Genomic DNA, 25,678 nt, shown 5'->3' with positions numbered 1-25,678 from the left:
GCGCTCCATCCGGAGATGGACCCCAGAAAAGGAGGATGCTCTGAGGGACTGTTATGACACCACAGACTGGGATGTGCTCCTGAGCCCACATGGTGAGGACATAGAGGGGGCGACACACTGTCTTACAGACTACCTCAACTTTTGTGTGGACACAGTCGCCCCTGCTAAGACGGTACGGTGTTATCCTAATAGCAAACCGTGGGTAACACAGGAAGTCAAAGCTGTCCTCAACATGAAGAAGAAGGCTTTCAGGAGCAAAGTGAAGGAGGAGATGAAAGCAGCACAGCGGGAGGTGAAACGCTGCCTGAGGGAAGCAAAGGACACCTACAGGAGGAAGGTGGAGCAGAAGTTGGAGAGGAACAATATGAGGGAGGTCTGGAATGGTGTGAAAACCATCACAGGCCACAACACCAAGAAAAGCACAGCGGGGGGGACTGTGGAGAAGGCAAACGAACTCAACAACTTCTTCAACAGGTTTGACCAGCCCACAACCCCCCCACCCTCACCCTCACCTTCACTACAGAGTCCTCTCCCCACTCTCCTGCCTCCCTCGCTTCCCCCCCTTCCTGACACCATGACACCCCCCTCCTCCAATCCCTCTCTCAGCAGCAAGACATCTCCCCCCCTCCCCTCCTCCCAAACATCTCCCAGTGTCACAGTGGATCAGGTCAGGAGGCAACTGAGGAAGCTTCGCCCCAGAAAGGCAGCAGGCCCAGACAAGGTGTGTCCTAGGATGCTAAAGGCGTGTGCTGCTGAACTTGGGGAGCCGCTACAACGAGTCTTCAACCTCAGTCTGCGACTGGGGAGAGTGCCCGCCCTATGGAAGACATCCTGCATCGTCCCGGTCACCAAAAAGAACCGGCCCAATGAGCTGAATGACTTCCGACCGGTGGCACTGACGTCACATCTTATGAAGACTCTAGAGCGGCTCTTCCTCAACCTCCTCCGACCACAGGTACAACATGCCCAGGACCCACTACAGTTTGCATACAAGGCGGGTGTCGGAGTGGAGGATGCCATCCTGTACCTCCTACACAGAGCCCACTCACACCTGGATGGGGGAAAAGGCACGGTCAGGATCCTGTTTCTTGACTTTTCCAGTGCCTTTAATACCATCCGGCCCTGTATGCTTCAGGAAAAACTGAACAGGATGGAGGTGGACCCCTGCCTGGTGGCTTGGATCTCCGACTACCTCACCGACAGACCACAGTACGTCAGGCTGAAGGACATCACGTCTGACACAGTGGTCAGCAGCACAGGAGCACCACAGGGAACTGTGCTGTCCCCTCTTCTCTTCACCCTGTACACCTCTGACTTCTGCTACAACTCTGAATTATGCCACATTCAGAAGTTTGCAGATGACACGGCCATCGTGGGGTGTATCTGGGATGATCAGGAAGAGGAGTACAGAAGTCTGGTGAGGAACTTTGTCGCATGGAGTCACACAAACCACCTGCAACTCAACACCTCAAAGACTAAGGAACTGGTTGTGGACTTCGGGAGGTCCAGAGAAGGTCCACTGCCGGTTCAGATAGAGGGGGAGGAGGTGGAGGTGGTCAACAAGTACAAGTACCTCGGGCTGTGGGTGGACAATAAACTGGACTGGTCATGCAACACAGAGCACCTGTATAAAAAAGCCCAAAGCCGACTGTACTTCCTCAGGAGGCTGAGGTCTTTTAACATCTGCAGGAAGCTCCTGAGGATGTTTTACCAGTCGGTGGTTGCTGGAGTACTTTTCTATGCTGTGGTGTGCTGGGGGAGCAGCACAGCAAAGAAGGACTCATCCAGGCTGGAGAAACTGATCAGGAAGGCTAGCTCTGTGGTCGGCATGAAGCTGGACACTCTGGTGACAGTGGCAGAGAAAAGGACATTAAAGAAACTGATGGACATTATGAACAATGCTGGGCATCCTCTGCACACGGCCATAAACAATCAGAAGAGTCTGTTCAGTGACAGGTTGCTTCTCCCCAAGACAAGAACTAACAGACTTAAAAACTCCTTTGTCCCACACGCCATCAAACTGTTTAACTCCTCTCTGGAGGGGAGAGGGAGGGGAAACAGGAGGACAAAGGAGGGGGCAACAACTAAGCTGTAGTGCCTCTTCACCTCACTGTACAATACCTTGTGCAATACTTTTTGTAAATAGTCAACAGTGCAATAGACTCAATACTTGAAATGTGCAATTCACTTGTATTTTTATTTATTTTTTATTCCTATTTATTCTATTTATCCCCTTCGTATATTTTATTTATATTTGTCTCTGTATTTATGTGTGTGTGTGTGTGTGTGTGTGTGTGTGTGTGTGTGTGTGTGTGTGTGTGTGTGTGTGTATATATATATATATATATATATAACAATTCTGTAACTGTAACTTCGGTTGTTGCTGTGCTTTTTTTGGAAGTCGAATTTCCCAGAGGAACCCACCCGAGGGATTAATAAAGTTCTATCTTATCTTATCTTATCTTATCTTATTAAAATGAAAGTACTATAAAATTTAAGCATATTCATTTCCTAGTAAATGAGCAAGCTTGCAAATTCCTCAGGGCATTAGTGAATCATTGCTGCCATTGTATAGCAAAAGAGCTTAAATAAATGTCATGGTAGATAGTACAAAAAAAAATAAATACAAAGTGGCAAATCAAATAATAACTGTAGAGAACATAAGACAAGTAGCAGTAAAATGCAACCTGGTTTTTAAAAGGACAGTATTAATGCAGCAGGAAATTGTTAATCTGTTGATTTAGCACACTGAGTGGTAAAAAAAACATTTTAATTGTAGTCATTGACTTGGCTGAATGCACGTTCAGCCCTGCTGTTCTGATATATAAAATAAATATAAAATTACTGGCAGTGGCCAGGGGTACCCCTCAGATGCAAGATTTTCAGAAAATCTTTTTTCGGAAAGGTGACCTCTGACCCCTGACCTTGATGTCTAGGACACAGAGATTCAAACTAGTCCGTGATTTTTAGTAGCTACACCTATGGTATCAATATGAAACTAAATTTAAAAAGAAATCCATTAATTTGCTCTTGCATTCACAAACTTGGGTGTCCACATTATCCACCTGCCTGCCTACCTAGCAGGGTGTCAACAATACCCTTTTACAGCCAAGGGTTAAAAAACTTAGTCAACATACAAATTAAATATGAGGATCACATATTGATCCAATCAAAGTGTTGTGTTTATTGCCAATAAAGTTGTATCTCCTGATGCTAAACATCATCGATATTCACTTTGGCACCATGGACACACCCTTCAACAAAAACTTAAAAATCTTTGCAATTTAGCATGATAAATTAGATTAGGTTGATCAAATACAGCCGAGTCGAGTCGATTTAAGTAGGTACTAATGGAAAAAGGACTATACTGGCACACAGGCATTTGGTTTCTACCTCATGAAGTCAGATTAACTTCACCTAGAAACAATTTGAACTCACCTGTGCAGTTTGATATAGGAGTCTGATACCTCCCTGGGATAGAAAAGCCTGCCTGCCTGCAGTGCTGTCAGTGGCCTTAAGGAGGCAGCACAGGAGCGCATGACGGATTGCTATGGCAACATGTTGGTTATCTTTGCTATGCCAGTCCTCATAAAGCCACAAGAAGCCAGAGATGTATCCTTTAGATACCGCAGAACAAACATTTGCCTCTGTGAAGGAGAAACAGACAAAAAAAAAGCAGGAAAGGACATAAGTACATTAACATTTTGGATCATTTTTTCTTAATATATACTATATTACTTCAGTAATAACTGACTGGAAGCAGTGCAGAAATGCATCTATGTATTCCAGATAAACTAGAAAAGTGAGAATGCCCTTTGAATAGTCTGAACTATTTCTAATCTCATTAGTGTGTAACTTTGTTCACTTTTAGCAATCAAAACAAACCAACAAACAAGAAAATCCACTTTTCACGTAGTGCTGTGTTTTTTGCAGTTCTTACATTGTTTAACAAGACGACTGCATTCCTCAGAAGTAGACATGTAGACCCAAATGATTCAATATTAAGTAAAATATTTCATCTTACAATTTTAACTATTTCAAATATATATATATTAAATGCTGCTGGTGTGAATGCTTCTATACTCTGTTAAATGCTGAAGCACTGAAATACTGTAAACATTAGCCTAAATAGTTTGTCTGAACAATTTAGACTTGGAGGAAAACTGTTTGGATTCCGACTGACGAAACCTTCCTTTCACCCTGTGACAGCTGGAATAAGCTACAGCACCCCTGAAGTGGATAAGCGGATAAAATTGGGTGGAAACATGGACATTTTTCTTTATGTAAAATAAATCACACAAAAAAACTGCAAGCCATCAGGGTCTCTGGCAGGGCAGTGACTGTCTAAAAGGTCACTGCTCAAGTTCAGTTAGTTACAGCGACTTACACAGATGCAAACAATGACACTTGCTGAACTGAGGTATTGGCTGATTTCAGTCTCCACACTGTGGGTCCCAATCTGAACCCCAAATCTGACTACTGAACCTGCTTGAAAATCAGGAAAATAAACTTACACAAACTTTAAGCCTTTTAAAAAATATTTATCTGTCAGTGTCATCACAAACCGCACACTTGCATATTTTTGGGTCAGTCATCTAGTAAGTGCATCATTCTCCAGGTTACAAGAAAATCCAGAATATTTAAGATGCCATTCAGAATGTCACTCGGTCCTTCTCTGCATCTTTCTGAAGTGCACATCTTGACAAACCAAATCCACACACACAGCAGATAAATAAGCATTGCTCCAAATGATATAAAATTAATCCATAAATTTCGTAAATTCAAATGTGTAATAATGAGAAATGACACAGGGAAAAGGTATTGAACACATGATGAAACAAAGGTGCAAAAAGGCATGAAAAGCCATGACACCAGCTGAAATCTATCAGTAATTAAAAAGCAATCCTGCCACCTATTACCAAGGTGTCACACAACAGGGAATTGTGAATTTTGTGGACAAGAGGAAAGGTTTGAACATGTTAGAATGTGGGAAATATAGACAGGAAAGGGAAATACATAAATCTGAATTACAGAAAAATAGAGTTCAATTAAGGATAAAAGAAATATTACAAAGGAATACAAGTAGAGGAATACTCTTAAGGTCTTTAAAACCTTATTGATTGCATTGGTTACAGAACAATTTCTGAACTACTGAAGGTTCCAGTGAGAAACTGTTGGGGCCAAAATCCAGAAGTGGAAAGATCATTTCAACATAAACCGGCCACAGCCAGGTGTTCACCACAGGATGTCAGACAGAGGAGTGAAAAGACTTTTCAGAAAACTTGTCCAAGAGCTACAGCAAGACCTGGATGCAGCAGGTACAATTGTTTCAGAGGAAAAAAAATAAGTAATGCACTCAACCACCATGACCTGTATATACACTCACCATGCAAGACTCCACAGCTGAAGAAAAAGGATGCTGCGAACAACCGAATAACATTTAGACAAGCCTGTGAAATACTGGAAGAATATAGTCTGGTCAGATGAGACCAAAATTGAACTGTTTGGATGCCATAAAATGCGCCATGTTTGTAGCTCAAAGGTCAAAAGGCACTGCACATCACCCCAAAAACACCATACCAACAGTGACGTTTGGAGGTGGGAAAATCATGGGGTCATTTTTCAACATACAGCACTGGTTTACTTCGTACAATTGAATGAAGGATGAAAGGAAAAATGTAGGGAGACATTCTTGATTAGAAATCTGCTGCCATCTTCCAGGATGATTAAAATGAAACGAGTGTGGACGTTCCAGCAAGATAATGATCCCAAACACACAAGGAAACTCTCCATTGGTCTCAGGGAAAGGGGAAAGAAAGCTGCTAGAATGGCCCAGCCAATCATCTGACCTGAATCCAGTTGAAAATCTATGCAAAGGATTAAAGCTAAGAATTGGAGTTCATAGAAGGAGCCCACAGAACTTTCAGGATTGGAAGACTCGTTGTTTTGTGTGGAAAAATGTGCCAAAATCACACATGAGAAATGCTTGTTACGAGTTTATCTACACAAGAGATGTCTTGGGATTTTTGCACGAAATATTAAATAGATTTTAAATACTTTTTCTGTGTCATTTCTTTTGTGTGCTTCATTGTGTTTACACTACAGTGGATTTGAAAAAAAGATCAACATGCGATTGAACTGCACACTTCCAGTTTTAATTCTGTGATTTTTAACAGATAGTCCATTAACTGCAAACATTTTGATTAAATATCTGGAATCGTTTACTGTTGAACTTGGAATTAGCAGGCTGGAATTTTCAATGTGAGTCTAACAAGACAAGACAAGAAATTGAAATAGAGTGAATTGCCAACAGACTAAACAGCTCACCAACATAATCCCTGAAAGACAACCAAGGTGAAAGCAACCTTCAGCTGCTCCTTTGCTTCTTAGGCAAATGTGAGTTTTTGGCCTAAAATGGCCTGAAAAATAAAGTAGATCATTACAAATCTTTCATTGATTAAGAGAACACCTTTCACATCATGTTGGAAAACCAAGAACAGTTTTCAGGAGACAGGTACAGTATATCACTGAAAAAGTCTTCAATCAAAAATGCCATCATGAATACAAATGAAGGGCATTTACGACAAGGAAAGAAAAGAGAATATTCTCCAATTGCCAATTTAGTCACTTGAACCGAACAGAGCATACGTTTCAGTTACTGAATATAAAACTGAAGACAGAGGCCCACGAGCAAAGCATCTCAAGAGAGATTTGGTTTCCATGGGTTCTAGACATTAGGTGGCCATTGACTGTAAAACAATACATATATTTAATAACATTTAAGTTTGTCAAATTGCTTTTGCGTCACATTACTGTTGCTGCTAAACCACTTATAAAATATAACGTAATTAAAGTCTAAATTGTGGCCATTTACTTTTTTTGTTTCCTTTTTTTTGTCCCTTTATCGATCCCGCAGATCGATAAAGGCTAGACTAGGAACTGAAAGCTGCAGAAACTAAAAACCTCACTAGGGCTGAGAAACACTGGGGAAGGAAAACAGATGCCTTGACAAAGAAACACTGACATAATATATGATATGCATAGGAGGGTAATTTGGGAAGTGGAAACACGCGGGGAAAATACACTCAGCTAAACTGAATCTAAAGAATGAGACAAATGGTAAATGGCCTGTATTTATATAGCGCTTTACTAGTCCCTAAGGACCCCAAAGCGCTTTACATATCCAGTCATCCACCCATTCACACACACATTCACACACTGGTGATGGCAAGCTACATTGTAGCCACAGCCACCCTGGGGCGCACTGACAGAGGCGAGGCTGCCGGACACTGGCGCCACCGGGCCCTCTGACCACCACCAGTAGGCAACGGGTGAAGTGTCTTGCCCAAGGACACAACGACCGAGACTGTCCGAGCCGGGGCTCGAACCGGCAACCTTCCGATTACAAGGCAAACTCCCAACTCTTGAGCCACAATCGCCCCAAGGGACAAGGGAAGCCAATCTGAGCATAATGCACATGAGACGACAGACTATCAAAATAAAACACAAAGTAACAGAACACAGGAACACGGACTTGATATGGTAATGTCTGTAATGGTAATGGTAATGTCTGTCCATAATACTACTGTTAACTAGTATTATAGAAATCATTATTGAAATGTACTTTTCATTAGGTTGAGCTGGTTCAGCTGACATTGACCCCATATACAGGGCATTTGCCCATAAAAAACTCACTGGGTTGTGTGTAAAGGTTCTCAGTCATCCAGGTCATTGTAGTCTAAGGAGCTTGGAAAGAAAAGCGTCTGGATTTCTTTAAGTTTTCTTGAAGACATTTCACCTCTCATCCAAGAAGCTTCTTCAGTTCTAAGTGCAATTGGTGGAAAGTCCCAGATTTTAAGCCCTATGGAAGTGTCCACAAGAGGGTCATGGACTCCCTATTCACCCTCTACCTAATCGCACAAGCCAATGTGTGAAAACAGGTGTGGGTCACAGTCAGCCAAGGTTTTAGGTGGACCCATTGTGAAACCTTGCCCAATCCTATCATGTAATTTACTGAGGTCAAATGGCCCAGGATGTGAGTGGATGTTAGTTCATGCAAAGATTTTGTAAAACCCTTTCAATTAAAGCTGAAAGTCTGCACTTCAATCATGTTGATTTACATCTACTGTGGTGGTTTACAAAGACAAAACTTCAAAACATGTTTTTCTGTCCCAAACATTATCAAGGGCACTGTATATATCACTCCACTGGTTCATTTCTCTGATTAGGCGAAGGGTCTTTGATTGTGTAGAGCCATTATCGTCTTTAGAAAAGCAAGTGCACACTTACTTTATTAACTCTAGTTAACTCTAGTTTTAGGAGAATAATACTTGTTTCCAGTCTGAATTTCAGCAATCAGTGGGACTCACCAGCTGCAAAGCCTCCTACCCTTTTATCAGCCCCTGATGCATTGTCTCAGGGAGGTATTTAGCAAAGATCACCCTTCAGTGCTGTTATGACAATGCCATAGACCTGCAATCTGCTACTATTCTTCTGTCTAGTTTTCATCTTGACTCATTAGATAGAGAAATAAATCAATGACCTGGTTACAGGTATTGTCTGTCTTGGTTTCTGTTTTTATTCACAGATAATAAAACCTTACCTTCTGCAAAGCTTTAAGAGGGCCACATAACATTACCATCAAGAACAAATATGGCTCTACTCTGCTTTCCCACTGAACGCTGGCTGGCACCTGACTGTTACTTTAGCAGTACGTGGAGTACTTAAAGCTACATCCACATCAAACTCTCCACCAGATTGTTCTGTCAGCAACAGTAGTCAAATGACTTTAGTCGTAGAAGTGGCAGTCTTTAGCTTCTAGTGACTTATCCTGGCTGAAGTTAAATAAATTAATAAGTTTAATAAGATGTTTTGCCAGAACACTGTTCTAAATTTTCATTCGGATTTAAAAATTAAGGGAATAATACTGTTGATAACTGGATCTAAAGCAGGAGGTGCCATCAAGTGTCATAACTGCCAATTAATTTTTCACATCACTGAGAAGGAATTTGGGCCCACTCTTCTTAATTCAGCCACAGTGGAGGGGTTTCAAGCATGAATTGGAAGACTTGTTGTTGTCCAAAATTATTATTATTATTATTATTATTATTATTATTGAGTCATTTAGAGGTGGGCTAGTTGGTGTGTTTTAGATTAACGTCTTGCTTCAGGACATGAACTGATGGACTGATGGATTAGAGTTCATAGTTTATCAATTACAGAAAGTCATCCAGGTCCTGAAGCAGCAAAGCAGCTCCAGACCCTCACACTACCACAACCATGTTTCACTGTTGGTACGATATTCTTTTCATGAAATACTGTGATAATTTAATGTCAATGTAACACAGTCAAATCTTTCAAAAAGTTCAGCTTTTATCTCATCAGTGAACAAGAAGTTGAGTAAATTGTATTGAATCTAATCTAAAAATCTTACCGTCTTCCCTCTCTGTCAACTGCAGGTTGAATTTTTTATGGATGTCACCCAAGCCATGGGTCTGGTCTCACTGTAAAACATTTCAGTGTGTATCTTTTAAATAAAAATGTGAAAAAGCCCTTTTTACTTACAAATTGTAAATCAATCAGCGAAATATCCACTTTTATGCTTTTTGTTATTTTAATTTTCTTCATATCAACAACCATTTGACTGTAATGGATTGAACTGACACCCCCGCCTCCTCCCACAAACAGCAGATTATGGAGCTTCTCAATGGTTCATGAAAGTTTGCTAATAGTTTTGCCATAACTTACTTTGAAATGTAAGACATTTAACAAAACTCAATTGTACATCATCATAAATTAAACTGGGCATCAAAAGATTACATCATTAGATTTATTTAACATCAGTAACAGATAACCAGTTTTGGATTTTCTTACAGTAGTAATCTGAATTGTTAATAACTGGGTTAGGGTCAGGGTTCCTTCCTATTCTTTGTCCATTATCTTCAGACTGATCCTCACTTTGTGAATGTGACTGAATGGATTGAACCACATACTCTTACTCCTGTTTCAGCAGTTCCTGTATAGTGTCATCAGTCATGTCAACAAGTGTTTAGCACAAATTCAAGTTCAAAAAAGAGGGAGCCTTCATTTTATGCACAAGAGTGGAAAAATTGTGATGGCTAGTGTTCTTGCCATAAAGACCTTAAAAGTTGGCAAAGTGGCTGAGCAGACCAAAGAGGATAATGAACCGCCAGAGATATAATGTCATTCTGAAGAGTTTCTGTATCCATTGCAAAAGGCAGCAGAAGCTCTTGCTGTTCACTAGTGAGCAAGTTGTCTCATGCCATGTTATTTGTGATCTATTCTATATCCATGTCAATGTGATCGTGTAGAACAGTGGTTCTCAAACTGTGGTACACGGGCTCCCTCTAGTGGTACGTGGGAAGTCTCCAATAAAATTTTTATGATTAAATAATATACCATTTTCTGCTTGAGGGATTTCTGACAAATTAAAACGTACAGCTCTGTTATCACTTCATAAATGGAAACTAAACAGCAGTGACGTTTGTAGGGTTACTGAAGTTGGGCTAGCTGGTATAAAACGATGTCCTGCGTGGTGGCTAGCTACACAGCTATGGTTAGCTTAATATAAGCACATTAGCACAGTGAAGCTGGAGCATGAACACTAACTATTTTCCACTCGATAACAGTTCCCGATGGTTAGGGACAAATGCAATCGCATGTCGGGATGATGTAAACGGACCAAACTTCAGTCAGGAGAACAACTGAGATAATTCATCACAATACGAGGTTAGTCATTAATATACTGCTGCATGGGCTGGGCTGTAGTTACATTGTAAGGTTTTAAAAACTGGGCTTTAAAATAAACAGTGTTAATAAAAACCGTCAGAGGCCGACAGTGAACCCTGGACACGTCTCCGTTAAAGTTTCAGTATGCCGTCCAGACCTGGAGCTGTGTGGAGCAGGGAAATTATTTTACTGCTATTGTTAAATAATTGTCATCATTACCATTGCATTAATAATATAATCTGGAGTTTATATTGCATTCAGGGGTTGAACAGTGTGTGTCTTTCAGAAAGGCTAAAAGTCACAGGCTGACAGGAAACAGGCTTGGAGAGTTTTGCAGAAGTGAAAGTTATTTTGAGCAGCAGGCTAAGACGAGGCTTTAACAATGTAACAGATAGCTTTAAGAAGGCCTTAAGATGTTATGCATACAGTTATTATGTTGACCTTGTATTTCAGGTGCAGTTATAACTATTGTGTACACAATGCATATCTGTGCTTATTTGAGTTGATGTTCAGGTTCATTAATGGTCTTAAGCTTCATCTAGTGAGAGTGTCTAGATGATCCATGCTGAGGGAAAACTAGAACATAGAAGGAATTGCAGTACATGCTTACACAACAGTTCATTTTAATATCTTTTATATGTTCATATTCTTGTATTAAGCTTTTAGTAGGGGTTCTTGATTAAAACATTTATTTAGTAGAAGACATACACATAGTCTCAGTGAGCTTCTGGTCTAGTGAAAGGTCAGAAGTGCAACAGGTGAATTGAGAAAGAGCATGTGAGGTCGTGACACACACACGAGTTAAATTTATTTAGAGGAGAGATTAGTCATGTCTGGTTGTAACTGCAAAAGTGTCTCGGTAAAAGAGGAACCGTCCTTGTTGTCTCGGCAAGAAAGAGGAACAATTTACTTTAAGATAAGAACGGAAAGTACCAGCCATGAAAATAGAAGATGATCTTCTGGGTTAAAAGCCATTGTGGTGTTGATCTGATCTATGTATAAAATGTATCTGTGACGCATGAAGGGGCGTCAGTAAATCAAACCCTGATGCTATAAAATATCTGTTCATGCTTTGATTAAGTTGGAGATCACTTGCTGTCGGCGTACAGAGTGTTCTTCCCACACGTGTGTTCATTAAAATCATTGTTTGACCAAGACCTTCTGGACCATGGGTGGTTTGTACTCTCCTTCCTCAATTTTGAACCTTAACATTTGGGGGCTTCGTCCGGTGGTTGAGGAGGGAGGATTGGAGGTGTAGACGGTGATGTATGGTCCGTTGTGGTCAGACAGGCAGGCGTGACCCGGCAACCAAACTGAGGGGACAGGCGCCTTTAAAAAGAGGTAGGCACAGGCCTGTTGATTTTATCCGAAGTGTGCTGAATTGGATGATAAAATTAAATGTCTATTCAGTAAAAGTTGCCGGTAAATGTCTGCTTTGATTTTGATGAGAATCTCATGACAGTACTGAGGATTTAAAAGCAGTTGGACTGCTGGTAATGATTGAATGCGGTTGGACCGCTAAAAGGATTTAATACGGTTGGACCGTGGTAAGCAGTTGGACTGCTCAATGATTTTAGTATGTTAGGGAATTTGGTTATTTTTTGGTTATAAGGTTGGACCTGCTTCAGTCTTACACTTTGTTGGGTGTTTTACTGTTGTTCCAAAGTATTATAAATTATCTTAGAACGGAACCGTGGGGGTTCTAGGAAGCGCAGAGCCCGGAGGTTACGCTCCCTCCTTGTCGTGGACGCGCGACATTGACCTCTCGGCGAAGAGGGTTAGTTCAGTGTGGCTTAACTGTGGGGTACAGGGCATCCTGGAATAAGCTAGTGGTTGGACCACTCTACCGTTTGGAACGGTAGTCTGCGCTTTTTTGGTCAGCAGAAGTTGGACTTTGGGCGTGTAACTTTAACTTAAAACTTCGGGGTAAGCTTTGGCTGTGAAATGCCAAAAATAGAGCTTCAGGCAAAGTTTGGGTTGGTTGACGCTTTTAAATTGTGTTAGGAACTTTAGAGATGAGGCCAGAAACTGTTGGACAGATACTGGTTAATTGGTCGCAAAAAACTCAGGGAGTTCATCCGCTGGGCGGTTATTTTAAATTTGTCGAAATTGGGTAGGCGCTAAAGCTGACAGATCTGACAGTGGTTGTAAATATAAGACGTCGTTGTAATATAGAATAAGAAAATTTGGTGTGAGAGATCTCTGTGTGTCGAGTCAGTAATGCACTGACTGCCTGCTGCTATTTTTAGAGGTGTGTGTGTGAGTGTGAAAATGCAAATGAGTAAGTAGTGAACTGTTTAAACCACAGTTGGTTTCAATAGAGGACTATAAATAAAGTTTTGAGTTGCCGTAGGGGATGTATAGTAATTGACTGAAGTTGGATGTAGATATATAAATATATTGAGTGCACTGTGTATACTTAAGATTAACATATTACTTTCAGTAGTAACTTCTCTCCAGCAATAGTTGCTGGTGTGTTTTATTTTTAATTTCTTGTGTGTGCGGTGAGAATTAATGGAGGTTTCAATTTTTTGTTTGTTTGTTTTTTACTTGCTCTTTTTGATTATGGCAACCATGTCTAAAATACTCTTAGGAAAGTGTGTTTTGAGTTATATTCCTCAACTCTGGTCACACTTTAAGTGTGTGAATGCGGTGACTAGAAGGTTTTGAATGATGAATAAAGGTGTGAGAGGTATTTCTTTGGTGATGTAAAGTAGGATGTTTTAAAGTTTGAAAGTGTTTTTAATTTAAGAGATGCATGAGTGATGTTATAAGAGTTTAGTTTATTTAAAAGGTGTGTGTGTGAGAGGATTATGAAATCATTGTGTGAATGATGCTACATTTTAGATCAAAAGTTAGTAGAATTACAGAGGGTTTGTAGATTGTAAATACAAAATAAGTTTGATTAGCCTGTAGAAACAGAAAAGCAGCTTGAGCTGCTCTGAGAAGCTGTGTGTGTGTGACAGGAAGTTACATGCGCATAAAAGGAAGTGACTGTGACGAGTGAGCACCCAGAGAGAGAAACAGATGAGTTAAACTCTAGGCAGATAAAGCGAATGGAGGTTTTGAGAAAAGAAATGAAAAGGATATTAATTGTATGTTTTAGTGTGTCAACACAGATTACAGATAAATAAAGGTGGACTTCTCTCAACCTGGAATTTTGAGTACGGCGCCAAAACCACTAGAGTAGCATAATTGGGAGAAAACAGGCCAGATTTTGGCTTAAAATTTTACAGCTTGACCTCGCACTTGTCCCCATCCTGAGAAGAAGCTCAAAGGACAGTTAATCTCCTGATGAAGACCGACAGAACATCGTGGACTTCAAGAATTAACAGCAGCCAAAAGACAGTGCAACTGACTCGTTAACACTGAAACCAAACTGACGGGACCAGCAGCAGCATGGAAAAGCACACGGTGCAACATGTACTGTAAATTACAGGCGGGGCAGTTGAACAGTGGGATAATGAGCTGTGGAAAGCACTGGACATTGATTGTCAGATTTGCCATGCTTGGAGTAATCTTGAAAGAGATGACTGAGAGGATCAACAGAAAAGAAGAAACCACGTGATGAAACATGCACGGTGGACAGCAGGCTGGTAAGAACAGTGTGACATGACTGTTTAAAGGCACTGAATGTGGTATTTTGCCAGGCTGGGACTTGATCCAAAAGGAAAATACTGAAGAGAAACAGAGACGAAACAGACTGTGTTTGCTGGAATTCAAGACAACAAAAGGACACTGAGAGAAGAGGACAGTGACCAGTGAGAGGCGAAGCCGGACGAGTTCGACTGTGAGTATACAGGGTGTAATTGGATTGAAATGAAAGCCTGAACTCATGATGGTTTAGAGATATCCACCGTCACAAACAAAGAGGTAAACAAGAATAGAAAACACACATAGACAAAGTGTTACATGTGAAATTATTTCTGGAAAGAATCAGAAGTGAGATAGTTTTGAATTAAGAAATCAGGGAAAAGATGCATGAATTAAACCTGACTATAACATATAGAGGCAATGAAGAAAGCAGCTTACACTCACTGAACATTAACAAAATACATAGGAAAAGCAATGAAGACCTGCTTACACGTATATACATGACATAAGTTGGGATTTCTGACCAGAGAGAGGGAAACGGGTAGTTTAAGTACTTATGATAATAATGAAAATGTCTCAGTTGTGTTTCTTTAGGGGCGAAAGAGACCTGGATCAATTCTCCCCATGCAGCGGTCGGAAGAAACCTGTAGGTTAACTTGACTGGACATGCCAAGGCAAGTTTCTGGTTGAATTGTTCACAGCGCCATGTCTCCATAAACCTGACAAGTGGGCCCTAACTTCTGACTGAGGAGCAGGAATGGTGTTAATGAGGTGGGAACTTAGAATTTGGGTTAGCAGATTTGGGAAAGACAACTGACGGCTTGAGTGGAGAATTGTGCAGGAGTCTGACACACTGCAAAAGCAACATATGCAAATTCACATACACAAACAGAAAATGCATTAACCTTATAAAGACAAGACAAGCTCATGGAGTTTAATGCATAGACACTGATTAAACCTGGCTAAGAACACAAACATATGCAATGAAGAACAGCTTGCTATTTTGTATGAATGATACAATGGTGTGAATGTTTAATAAAATACATTTGAGTTTGTAATTGAGGAATAGAAGAAGCCATATGACAAAGGGAGTGAGTTATGTAAACAAAAAGTGATTAAAGTAGTTTTAAAAGAGTGACTTAGGAGTGCTCTCGTACTGAGTGATCAACACTAGTGATCACTGTAGAAAGAAATAAAATGATTTAATGAGTTGGTAATGTTTAAACATATGTTTCTGTTGTTACAGCAACTCATTGAGAGATGACTCAGTATGCAAATTAGTTGGAGTGAGTGGTGACGAAGGAACTTCCTGTGTGTGTGTGTGTGACTGAGGAAGTGACTTTTAGACGAGGAAGCATAGCAGACACAAGAGAAGTACAGATTTGGGTAGGAAATTTATAGTTTAGTGATATGTTGTTGTAAGGGGGTCTTATGCTGAATGTAAGTATGTTACAGAGCATAAGGGGGTGATTTTTGTGTGCAAATTGTGTGGTTTTAATGAGACTTTCGGTGTATTGAGGAGGTGAAATTATGTGGTGGCAAGACTTGTGTGTTTAAGGTTGTTGAGGTTGTTGTGGTGATGGGTTGATTTTGTCAGTTAGGTTTGGGTTGTTGTTTTTGTTTTTAATAGAGGGAGTTTTAGGAAACATGGACATGTCTGGGAGGGGCCCATTATTTTGTAACAGTGCACTTAAAGAAAGCCTGTCAGGTGATTTTGTTTTGTGTTCTTATGAGCTAATAATCAGCTCTATTTTTCATTTCTGTTTTAAGCAGGCCTGCAACAGTGAATAACGGCGCTGAAAATTCTCGGGAGGAGCAAATATAAGGGGGCTTTCCAGATTACAATTGGCTGAGGAGAAAGCTACCTGGGGACTATTCAGGTCGTAAGTCCCTGTAAAAAGGATTTTATGCGAGTCAATCCAGTCCAAAAGCATAAAGAAATATTTTCCTATGGAAAATAAAAAATGACTGAGCTCATTTTGCTGAGGGTGGAGAATCTGACGCGGGAAGCTCCACTATTAGCAAAAATATGGAGTGAATGTGTGAGTGAATGTGAGGATGAATAAATGTGTACAAACAATTTGCTTTTACCAGAGAAAATTTCTGTTTTGTTTTATTGACTGGGGTTAGATTATGGGATTATAGTATATTGTTGGGAGAATGCCAAATGCTAAAGGGGAAACATTTTGATGTAACTCAGTTACCATTAATTGTAGAAACACATGACTGATAATTGTTCTGTTTTAAGTTTATTTTTATGACATAGATTGGAACATGAGTGGGGAAAAACTGAGCATTTTTAAGTTTTGTATAGTATCTTGACACATGAAATGTATCAAGATAAAGGGGGGTTTAGGGTTTATTAATTTAATTGTTTAATAATTTAGGATCATTTTAAGACTTTTGGGGTTTTTGATCATTTGGATATGGTAAAACTGAAACTGTTATTTTTATGTTAAGGTTAAAGGATTAAAGAACTGAATCCTGTTTAGAAGATACAATACCAGGGTTCAAAGCTGTGAATAAATCTTAGAGGGAAAATTAGTGAGGGTTGAAGGAGTAGAACAGCTTTGATTTCTTTTTGATTTCTAGAAGTAGTGGTTATAATGTAGGCTTACACATACAGATATTACATAGGTGGTATGTTTAGGATAAAGGGGAGAGCTTATAAATAGAAATGATTTTTATACATATTGCATTTTTTGATATGAGTTATTGAAGTTATTGAAGGATTGCACACGCTTACAGACACAGAGTTAAGAAACACACATGACAGTATTGATTCCAGGCAAAAGGCCTCAAATTCATTTAGCTTTTAACTGAACTTAAAGAAGGACCAAAGAGGAAGGAAAGCATATATTTTGGTTAAGTCTGATAAACTAGAATTAGAAGGTATTGTTACATTAAAGGGAGCAAATGAAATAAAAAGGCTATACCAAAAACGGGTTATAGCATAGGAAATGTGAGGTTTTAAAATGAAGTTAGTGTTAACACATAGGAGTTGTTTCAAGGCAGCATTTAGCTATGATGAAATGTATACAGGAGTAATTGCTTATATGCTTAAACTTAATTGATTAAAGTGGTTGTTTTCTTTTGGATCTTTTAGAGTAGAGGAACTTGCAGCAGCGACAATTTGTGCACAGGATGTTGATGATCAGATAAGGGAAAAATAGAGCGAGCAACCGGACCTAAAAGCAGGGCTTAAAGAGTTTTAAAGTGATGAGTAACGTTGAAGAATATACATAAAATATAAGTCAATAAGTTAAGAACATAATTAGGATCAGGCTTTTGATTACAGAGTCCCAAAAAGGATAAGTTAGGGAGATGCAGGAAAAGGTGTTTTGTTTCTTTTGCAGAAGATCTCAGCGACCACAGGAGGGGCGAGGATCCTGGAGATCTCGAGGCCTGCTGAACCACCAGAGAGGGACCGAGAAAACCTAAGCTTACACATGGAGTGTTCTCGAATGGGAGCTGGTTGAGCCAGAGGACGGCTAGAGAGGGTCTGAGCGAGGACACAATGTATTGCGACCTCTGGTGTTCCAGAGGTCGAGAGAGGGAGTGTGGAGCAGGGAAATTATTTTACTGCTATTGTTAAATAATTGTCATCATTACCATTGCATTAATAATATAATCTGGAGTTTATATTGCATTCAGGGGTTGAACAGTGTGTGTCTTTCAGAAAGGCTAAAAGTCACAGGCTGACAGGAAACAGGCTTGGAGAGTTTTGCAGAAGTGAAAGTTATTTTGAGCAGCAGGCTAAGACGAGGCTTTAACAATGTAACAGATAGCTTTAAGAAGGCCTTAAGATGTTATGCATACAGTTATTATGTTGACCTTGTATTTCAGGTGCAGTTATAACTATTGTGTACACAATGCATATCTGTGCTTATTTGAGTTGATGTTCAGGTTCATTAATGGTCTTAAGCTTCATCTAGTGAGAGTGTCTAGATGATCCATGCTGAGGGAAAACTAGAACATAGAAGGAATTGCAGTACATGCTTACACAACAGTTCATTTTAATATCTTTTATATGTTCATATTCTTGTATTAAGCTTTTAGTAGGGGTTCTTGATTAAAACATTTATTTAGTAGAAGACATACACATAGTCTCAGTGAGCTTCTGGTCTAGTGAAAGGTCAGAAGTGCAACAGGTGAATTGAGAAAGAGCATGTGAGGTCGTGACACACACACATGAGTTAAATTTATTTAGAGGAGAGATTAGTCATGTCTGGTTGTAACTGCAAAAGTGTCTCGGTAAAAGAGGAACCGTCCTTGTTGTCTCGGCAAGAAAGAGGAACAATTTACTTTAAGATAAGAACGGAAAGTACCAGCCATGAAAATAGAAGATGATCTTCTGGGTTAAAAGCCATTGTGGTGTTGATCTGATCTATGTATAAAATGTATCTGTGACGCATGAAGGGGCGTCAGTAAATCAAACCCTGATGCTATAAAATATCTGTTCATGCTTTGATTAAGTTGGAGATCACTTGCTGTCGGCGTACAGAGTGTTCTTCCCACACGTGTGTTCATTAAAATCATTGTTTGACCAAGACCTTCTGGACCATGGGTGGTTTGTACTCTCCTTCCTCAATTTTGAACCTTAACAGCTGCTAGCTGTTAGCTTGCGGCCATATTATCTACCTCGGGAGTTCAGTCATGTGATCTGTGTGTGTGTTTACATCCCTCCGAGGGCCGACGCAACAGCTGCCTGTGAGAAAATACACACAGTCACAGCAAGACTTCAGACACAAAACCCCGAGGCTTTCATTATTATATCTGGAGACTTTAACCATGCCACACTGGACTCTACTCTGGCTGCTTTTCACCAGTTTGTGAATTGTCCCACAAGGAGCAACAGGACAATTGACCTACTGTATGCTAATGTGAGAGATGCATACAGAGCCACCCCCCTCCCCCCACTAGGGAAGTCAGACCACAACCTGGTTTACCTACAGCCACAATACACAGCCCTCGTCCAAAGGCAGCCGGTCACAACGCGCTCCATCCGGAGATGGACCCCAGAAAAAATTAATAGGAGGATGCTCTGAGGGACTGTTATGACACCACAGACTGGGATGTGCTCCTGAGCCCACATGGTGAGGACATAGAGGGGGCGACACACTGTCTTACAGACTATCTCAACTGTTGTGTGGACACAGTCGCCCCTGCTAAGACGGTACGGTGTTATCCTAATAACAAACCGTGGGTAACACAGGAAGTCAAAGCTGTCCTCAACATGAAGAAGAAGGCTTTCAGGAGCAAAGTGAAGGAGGAGATGAAAGCAGCACAGCGGGAGGTGAAACGCTGCCTGAGGGAAGCAAAGGACACCTACAGGAGGAAGGTGGAGCAGAAGTTGGAGAGGAACAATATGAGGGAGGTCTGGAATGGTGTGAAAACCATCACAGGCCACAACACCAAGAAAAGCACAGTGGGGGGGACTGTGGAGAAGGCAAACGAACTCAACAACTTCTTCAACAGGTTTGACCAGCCCACAACCCCCCCACCCTCACCCTCACCTTCACTACAGAGTCCTCTCCCCACTCTCCTACCTCCCTCGCTTCCCCCCTTCCTGACACCATGACACCCCCCTCCTCCAATCCCTCTCTCAGCAGCAAGACATCTCCCCCCCTCCCCTCCTCCCAAACATCTCCCAGTGTCACAGTGGATCAGGTCAGGAGACAACTGAGGAAGCTTCGCCCCAGAAAGGCAGCAGGCCCAGACAAGGTGTGTCCTAGGATGCTAAAGGCGTGTGCTGCTGAACTTGGGGAGCCGCTACAACGAGTCTTCAACCTCAGTCTGCGACTGGGGAGAGTGCCCGCCCTATGGAAGACATCCTGCATCGTCCCGGTCACCAAAAAGAACCGGCCCAATGAGCTGAATGACTTCCGACCGGTGGCACTGACGTCACATCTTATGAAGACCCTAGAGCGGCTCTTCCTCAACCTCCTCCGACCACAGGTACAACATGCCCAGGACCCACTACAGTTTGCATACAAGGCGGGTGTCGGAGTGGAGGATGCCATCCTGTACCTCCTACACAGAGCCCACTCACACCTGGATGGGGGAAAAGGCACGGTCAGGATCCTGTTTCTTGACTTTTCCAGTGCCTTTAATACCATCCGGCCCTGTATGCTTCAGGAAAAACTGAACAGGATGGAGGTGGACCCCTGCCTGGTGGCTTGGATCTCCGACTACCTCACCGACAGACCACAGTACGTCAGGCTGAAGGACATCACGTCTGACACTGTGGTCAGCAGCACAGGAGCACCACAGGGAACTGTGCTGTCCCCTCTTCTCTTCACCCTGTACACCTCTGACTTCTGCTACAACTCTGAATTATGCCACATTCAGAAGTTTGCAGATGACACAGCCATCGTGGGGTGTATCTGGGATGATCAGGAAGAGGAGTACAGAAGTCTGGTGAGGAACTTTGTCGCATGGAGTCACACAAACCACCTGCAACTCAACACCTCAAAGACTAAGGAACTGGTTGTGGACTTCGGGAGGTCTAGAGCAGGTCCACTGCCGGTTCAGATAGAGGGGGAGGAGGTGGAGGTGGTCAACAAGTACAAGTACCTCGGGCTGTGGGTGGACAATAAACTGGACTGGTCATGCAACACAGAGCACCTGTATAAAAAAGCCCAAAGCCGACTGTACTTCCTCAGGAGGCTGAGGTCTTTTAACATCTGCAGGAAGCTCCTGAGGATGTTTTACCAGTCGGTGGTTGCTGGAGTACTTTTCTATGCTGTGGTGTGCTGGGGGAGCAGCACAGCAAAGAAGGACTCATCCAGGCTGGAGAAACTGATCAGGAGGGCTAGCTCTGTGGTCGGCATGAAGCTGGACACTCTGGTGACAGTGGCAGAGAAAAGGACATTAAAGAAACTGATGGACATTATGGACAATGCTGGGCATCCTCTGCACACGGCCATTAACAACCAGAAGAGTCTGTTCAGTGACAGGTTGCTTCTCCCAAAGACAAGAACTAACAGACTTAAAAACTCCTTTGTCCCGCACGCCATCAAACTGTTTAACTCCTCTCTGGAGGGGAGAGGGAGGGGAAACAGGAGGACAAAGGAGGGGGGAACAACTAAGCTGTAGTGCCTCTTCACCTCACTGTACAATACCTTGTGCAATACTTTTGTAAATAGTCAACAGTGCAATAGACCTCAATACTTGAAATGTGCAATTCACTTGTATTTTTATTTTTTATTCCTATTTATTCTATTTATCCCCTTCGTATATTTTATTTATATTGTCTCTGTATTTATATATATATGTGTGTGTGTGTGTGTGTGTGTGTGTGTGTGTGTGTGTGTGTGTGTGTGTGTGTGTGTGTGTGTGTGTGTATATATATATATATATATAATATTCTTTAACTCTGTAACTTCTGTCGGTGCTGTGCTTTTTTGGAAATCGAATTTCCCAGAGGAACCCACCCGAGGGATTAATAAAGTTCTATCTAATCTAATCTAATCTAATCACTGCCTTTTTTAGGGTCTTGTTCAGATTAAATAGAACAAAATATAAAGCATTAAAACATGTTAAAAACACAACAGCCTTGATAAATGCAGAGTAGTTTGGACCCGGAAGCAGGATTCATACATCATCACTTGGAGACTGGATAATCTACCTGCTGTGAATGTTTTAATGCAGTACAGCTGTTATTATTATCACTTGTCACATCCTGTTTATGACAGTTAAAATAAATAATATTCATATAAGTGATACCACATGTAAACTGTATGTGGTGTTAAATAGGCCTCTACTACTGTACTTTAATGTTGGTCATAAGGGTGGTACTTCAAGATCCACATATTTTATGAGGTGGTACTCATTGTGAAAGGTTTGAGATAGTGATGTGCGGATCAATACTGAAATATCGATTCCTTCGATACCAGTCATTTATGTTCTAGAATCGATTCTCACATTAAAATATCGATATTTTAGTAATTTAGGGTAAATTTGTAGTTTATCATTAACAGGAACAGAGTGGAAAGAAACTATATCATTCGGATTGTCTACGTTGGAAGGAACTACTTTCTCTTCTGCCTTCCATAGTCATGTGCAAAATACGGCTGTATAAATGTGTCGCAGCCCCTTGGCGTGCGCATTCACAACAATGGCTGAGCGTAAATGGAGTCATGTGTGGACGTGTTTTACCTCCACAAACAGCTGAGACGTAGTTTGCGATACATGTGGCAAGACAGTGAGGTGTTGTGGCAACACCACTAACCTTCTCAAACACCTCAGAGTAAATCATATCACAGATTATGACGAGCGTATGTTGAGGCGAACTGAAGAGGAGGAGTGGACAGGGACAGGTGCTGCTAGGGGGAGACAGACATCTCTCGCGGAGTCCAAATAGCGCACGACTTCAGTTTTTTTTATTTCTATATGATGAATTCTGCATTATTAAGTGATAAGAATAAGTAATCTGATGTCCTGTAATCATGATGACGCTATCATTTGAGATACAATAAAAGATACAATAAATAAAATCCATTTTTGTACAAAGATAAGATAAGATAAGATAAGATAGAACTTTATTAATCCCTCGGGTGGGTTCCTCTGGGAAATTCGACTTCCAAAAAAAAGCACAGCAACGACCGAAGTTACAGTTACAGAATTGTTATATATATATATATATATATATATATATATATATATATATATATATATATATACACACACACACACACACACACACACACACACACACACACACACATATATATATAAATACAGAGACAAATATAAATAAAATATACGAAGGGGATAAATAGAATAAATAGGAATAAAAAATAAATAAAAATACAAGTGAATTGCACATTTCAAGTATTGAGTCTATTGCACTGTTGACTATTTACAAAAAGTATTGCACAAGGTATTGTACAGTGAGGTGAAGAGGCACTACAGCTTAGTTGTTCCCCCCTCCTTTGTCCTCCTGTTTCCCCTCCCTCTCCCCTCCAGAGAGGAGTTAAACAGTCTGATGGCGTGTGGGACAAAGGAGTTTTTAAGTCTGTTAGTTCTTGTCTTTGGGAGAAGCAACCTGTCACTGAACAGACTCTTCTGATTGTTAATGGCCGTGTGCAGAGGATGCCCAGCATTGTTCATAATGTCCAGCAGTTTCTTTAATGTCCTTTTTTCTGCCACTGTCACCAGAGTGTCCAGCTTCATGCCGACCACAGAGCTAGCCTTCCTGATCAGTTTCTCCAGCCTGGATGAGTCCTTCTTTGCTGTGCTGTTCCCCCAGCACACCACAGCATAGAAAAGTACTCCAGCAACCACCGACTGGTAAAACATCCTCAGGAGCTTCCTGCAGATGTTAAAAGACCTCAGCCTCCTGAGGAAGTACAGTCGGCTTTGGGCTTTTTTATACAGGTGCTCTGTGTTGCATGACCAGTCCAGTTTATTGTCCACCCACAGCCCGAGGTACTTGTACTTGTTGACCACCTCCACCTCCTCCCCCTCTATCTGAACCGGCAGTGGACCTTCTCTGGACCTCCCGAAGTCCACAACCAGTTCCTTAGTCTTTGAGGTGTTGAGTTGCAGGTGGTTTGTGTGACTCCAAAGTATCGGTATCGGATCAGTATTGTCGATACCACCATGAATTTTACTTGGTATCGGATTGGAAAAGAAATCAGTGGTATCGCACATCATTAGTTTGAGAACCACTGGTGTAGAAAATATGGAAAACCCAACAACTCCACAAAAGTGTCTCTATCGCCCCCTGGTGTCTGGCTGCAGTATTGTTCAAAAACCCCACAACCTCGACATTAGAAGATGGAACGGGGACAAAGTAAAAGTTCTCCTGAGATAAATTTTTCCAAAAGATGGTTTCAGCAATTATTATTAGTTGTTCTCATCATGTTGAGGGGTCTCCTTTATCATAAGTTTGATTTTAATTTGTTAAATTGATGCGCAACATCATTTTTGATTGGCAGCTGCACTTACAGAGAAAATTGCATATATCGCTGTTCAGGTACTGAAGCTACAGCAAAGTAAGCCATAACTTTTAAGGAAATGTCTGTAGAGCTCTAAAAATAATTTTAGCAAAGCACAGATCTGGGGAAGGATGCAGAAAAATGTCTGCAGCTTTGACAGTTCCATGAGCCCAGTGGCCTCCATCAACCATAAATGCAAGAAGTTGGGAGCCACTAGGATTTTTCCTAGATCTGGCTATCCAAACAATCTGAGCCATCAGAGTAGAAGAGCCTTAGTCAAGGAGGTGACCAAAAACCGAATCGTCACTTTGACAGTGATCCAGCATTGCTCTATAAAAATGGTTGTCCTGCAGCACTCTGCCAATCAGGCCATGATGGTGTGGCCAGACAGAAGCCATAAGACACATAACAGCCTAGCCAAAAGGCAGCTGAAGGGTTCTCAGTTCATGAGAAACAAAATTATCTGGTCTGATGAAACAAGAATTGAAATCTTTGGCCTGAATGGCATGCATTATGTCTGCACCAGACATCAATTGTCACCTGGCCAATACCATCCCTACAGTGAAGCATCATGCTGTGCGTATGTCTTTTTTCACCAACCAGAACTGGGAGACTTGTCAGGGTCAAGGGAAATTTATGCAGGAATGTACAGAGACATCCTTGATGATAACCTGCTCCTGAGAGCTCGGACTGGGGCATAGGTTCATCTTCCAACAGGAAAATGACCCTAAACACACAACCGTAACAAAGGAGTGGCTTTGGGACCATTCTGTGAATGTCTTTGAGTGACCCAGCCAGATTGAGCCCAATTGAAAATCTCTGGAGAGATCTGAAAATGGCTGTGCACTAGTGTTTCCCTTCCAACCTGATGGAGGAGGAGAGGTTTTACAAAACACAAACACAAACCACACACATATATGTGTGTGTGTGTGTGTGTGTGTGTGTGTGTGTGTGTGTGTGTGTGTGTGTGTGTGTGTGTGTGTGTGCAGAAATGTCAAGCAAACATTTTTCTCTTTCCAATTTCGGGGTATTGTGTGTAGAATTTTGAGGTGAAAAAGGAATTTAATCCATTTTGGAATAGGACTGTAATATGACAAAATGTGCAGTTAGTGAAGCACATACATACTTGTCCTTTTCCCTAATCTAAATTGATTTATTTTGTTTTTGACACAATTTTGGAAAATTTTGTCAAAATCTGTCAATTCCATTTGGGGATTATTTTGTCTTCATGTGTATATTCTCTTGTTTACATACTTGTATACCTTTTTGTTATTTCTTTCTGAAGTTTTGTATTTCATCTTCATAATGTTTGTCTATCAGGTTTCTTTGCTTTTCTATGGAACAGTCATCTTACTAACTTCTGTTTCCATCATATGAACATGATCCTGGTC

At 41.2% G+C, this 25,678-nt stretch overlaps 1 protein-coding gene across 2 annotated transcripts in view; it reads right to left on the bottom strand.

The window, feature by feature from the left end:
- The window catches only part of agbl1 (AGBL carboxypeptidase 1), a 75,785-nt gene that overhangs the window by 33,076 nt on the left and 17,031 nt on the right, over positions 1-25,678 (bottom strand). For both annotated transcript variants that reach the window (XM_082541284.1, XM_082541285.1), the window contains exon 7: positions 3,439-3,647. In XM_082541284.1, coding sequence (XP_082397410.1) covers positions 3,439-3,647 — 209 coding nt within the window. The remainder of the gene's footprint in view (positions 1-3,438; positions 3,648-25,678) is intronic.

The sequence above is a fragment of the Aulonocara stuartgranti genome (assembly GCF_965226115.1).
Source record: "Aulonocara stuartgranti genome assembly, chromosome: 7".
Lineage (NCBI taxonomy): Eukaryota > Metazoa > Chordata > Actinopteri > Cichliformes > Cichlidae > Aulonocara > Aulonocara stuartgranti.
This window is presented reverse-complemented; position numbering and strand designations above follow the sequence as displayed.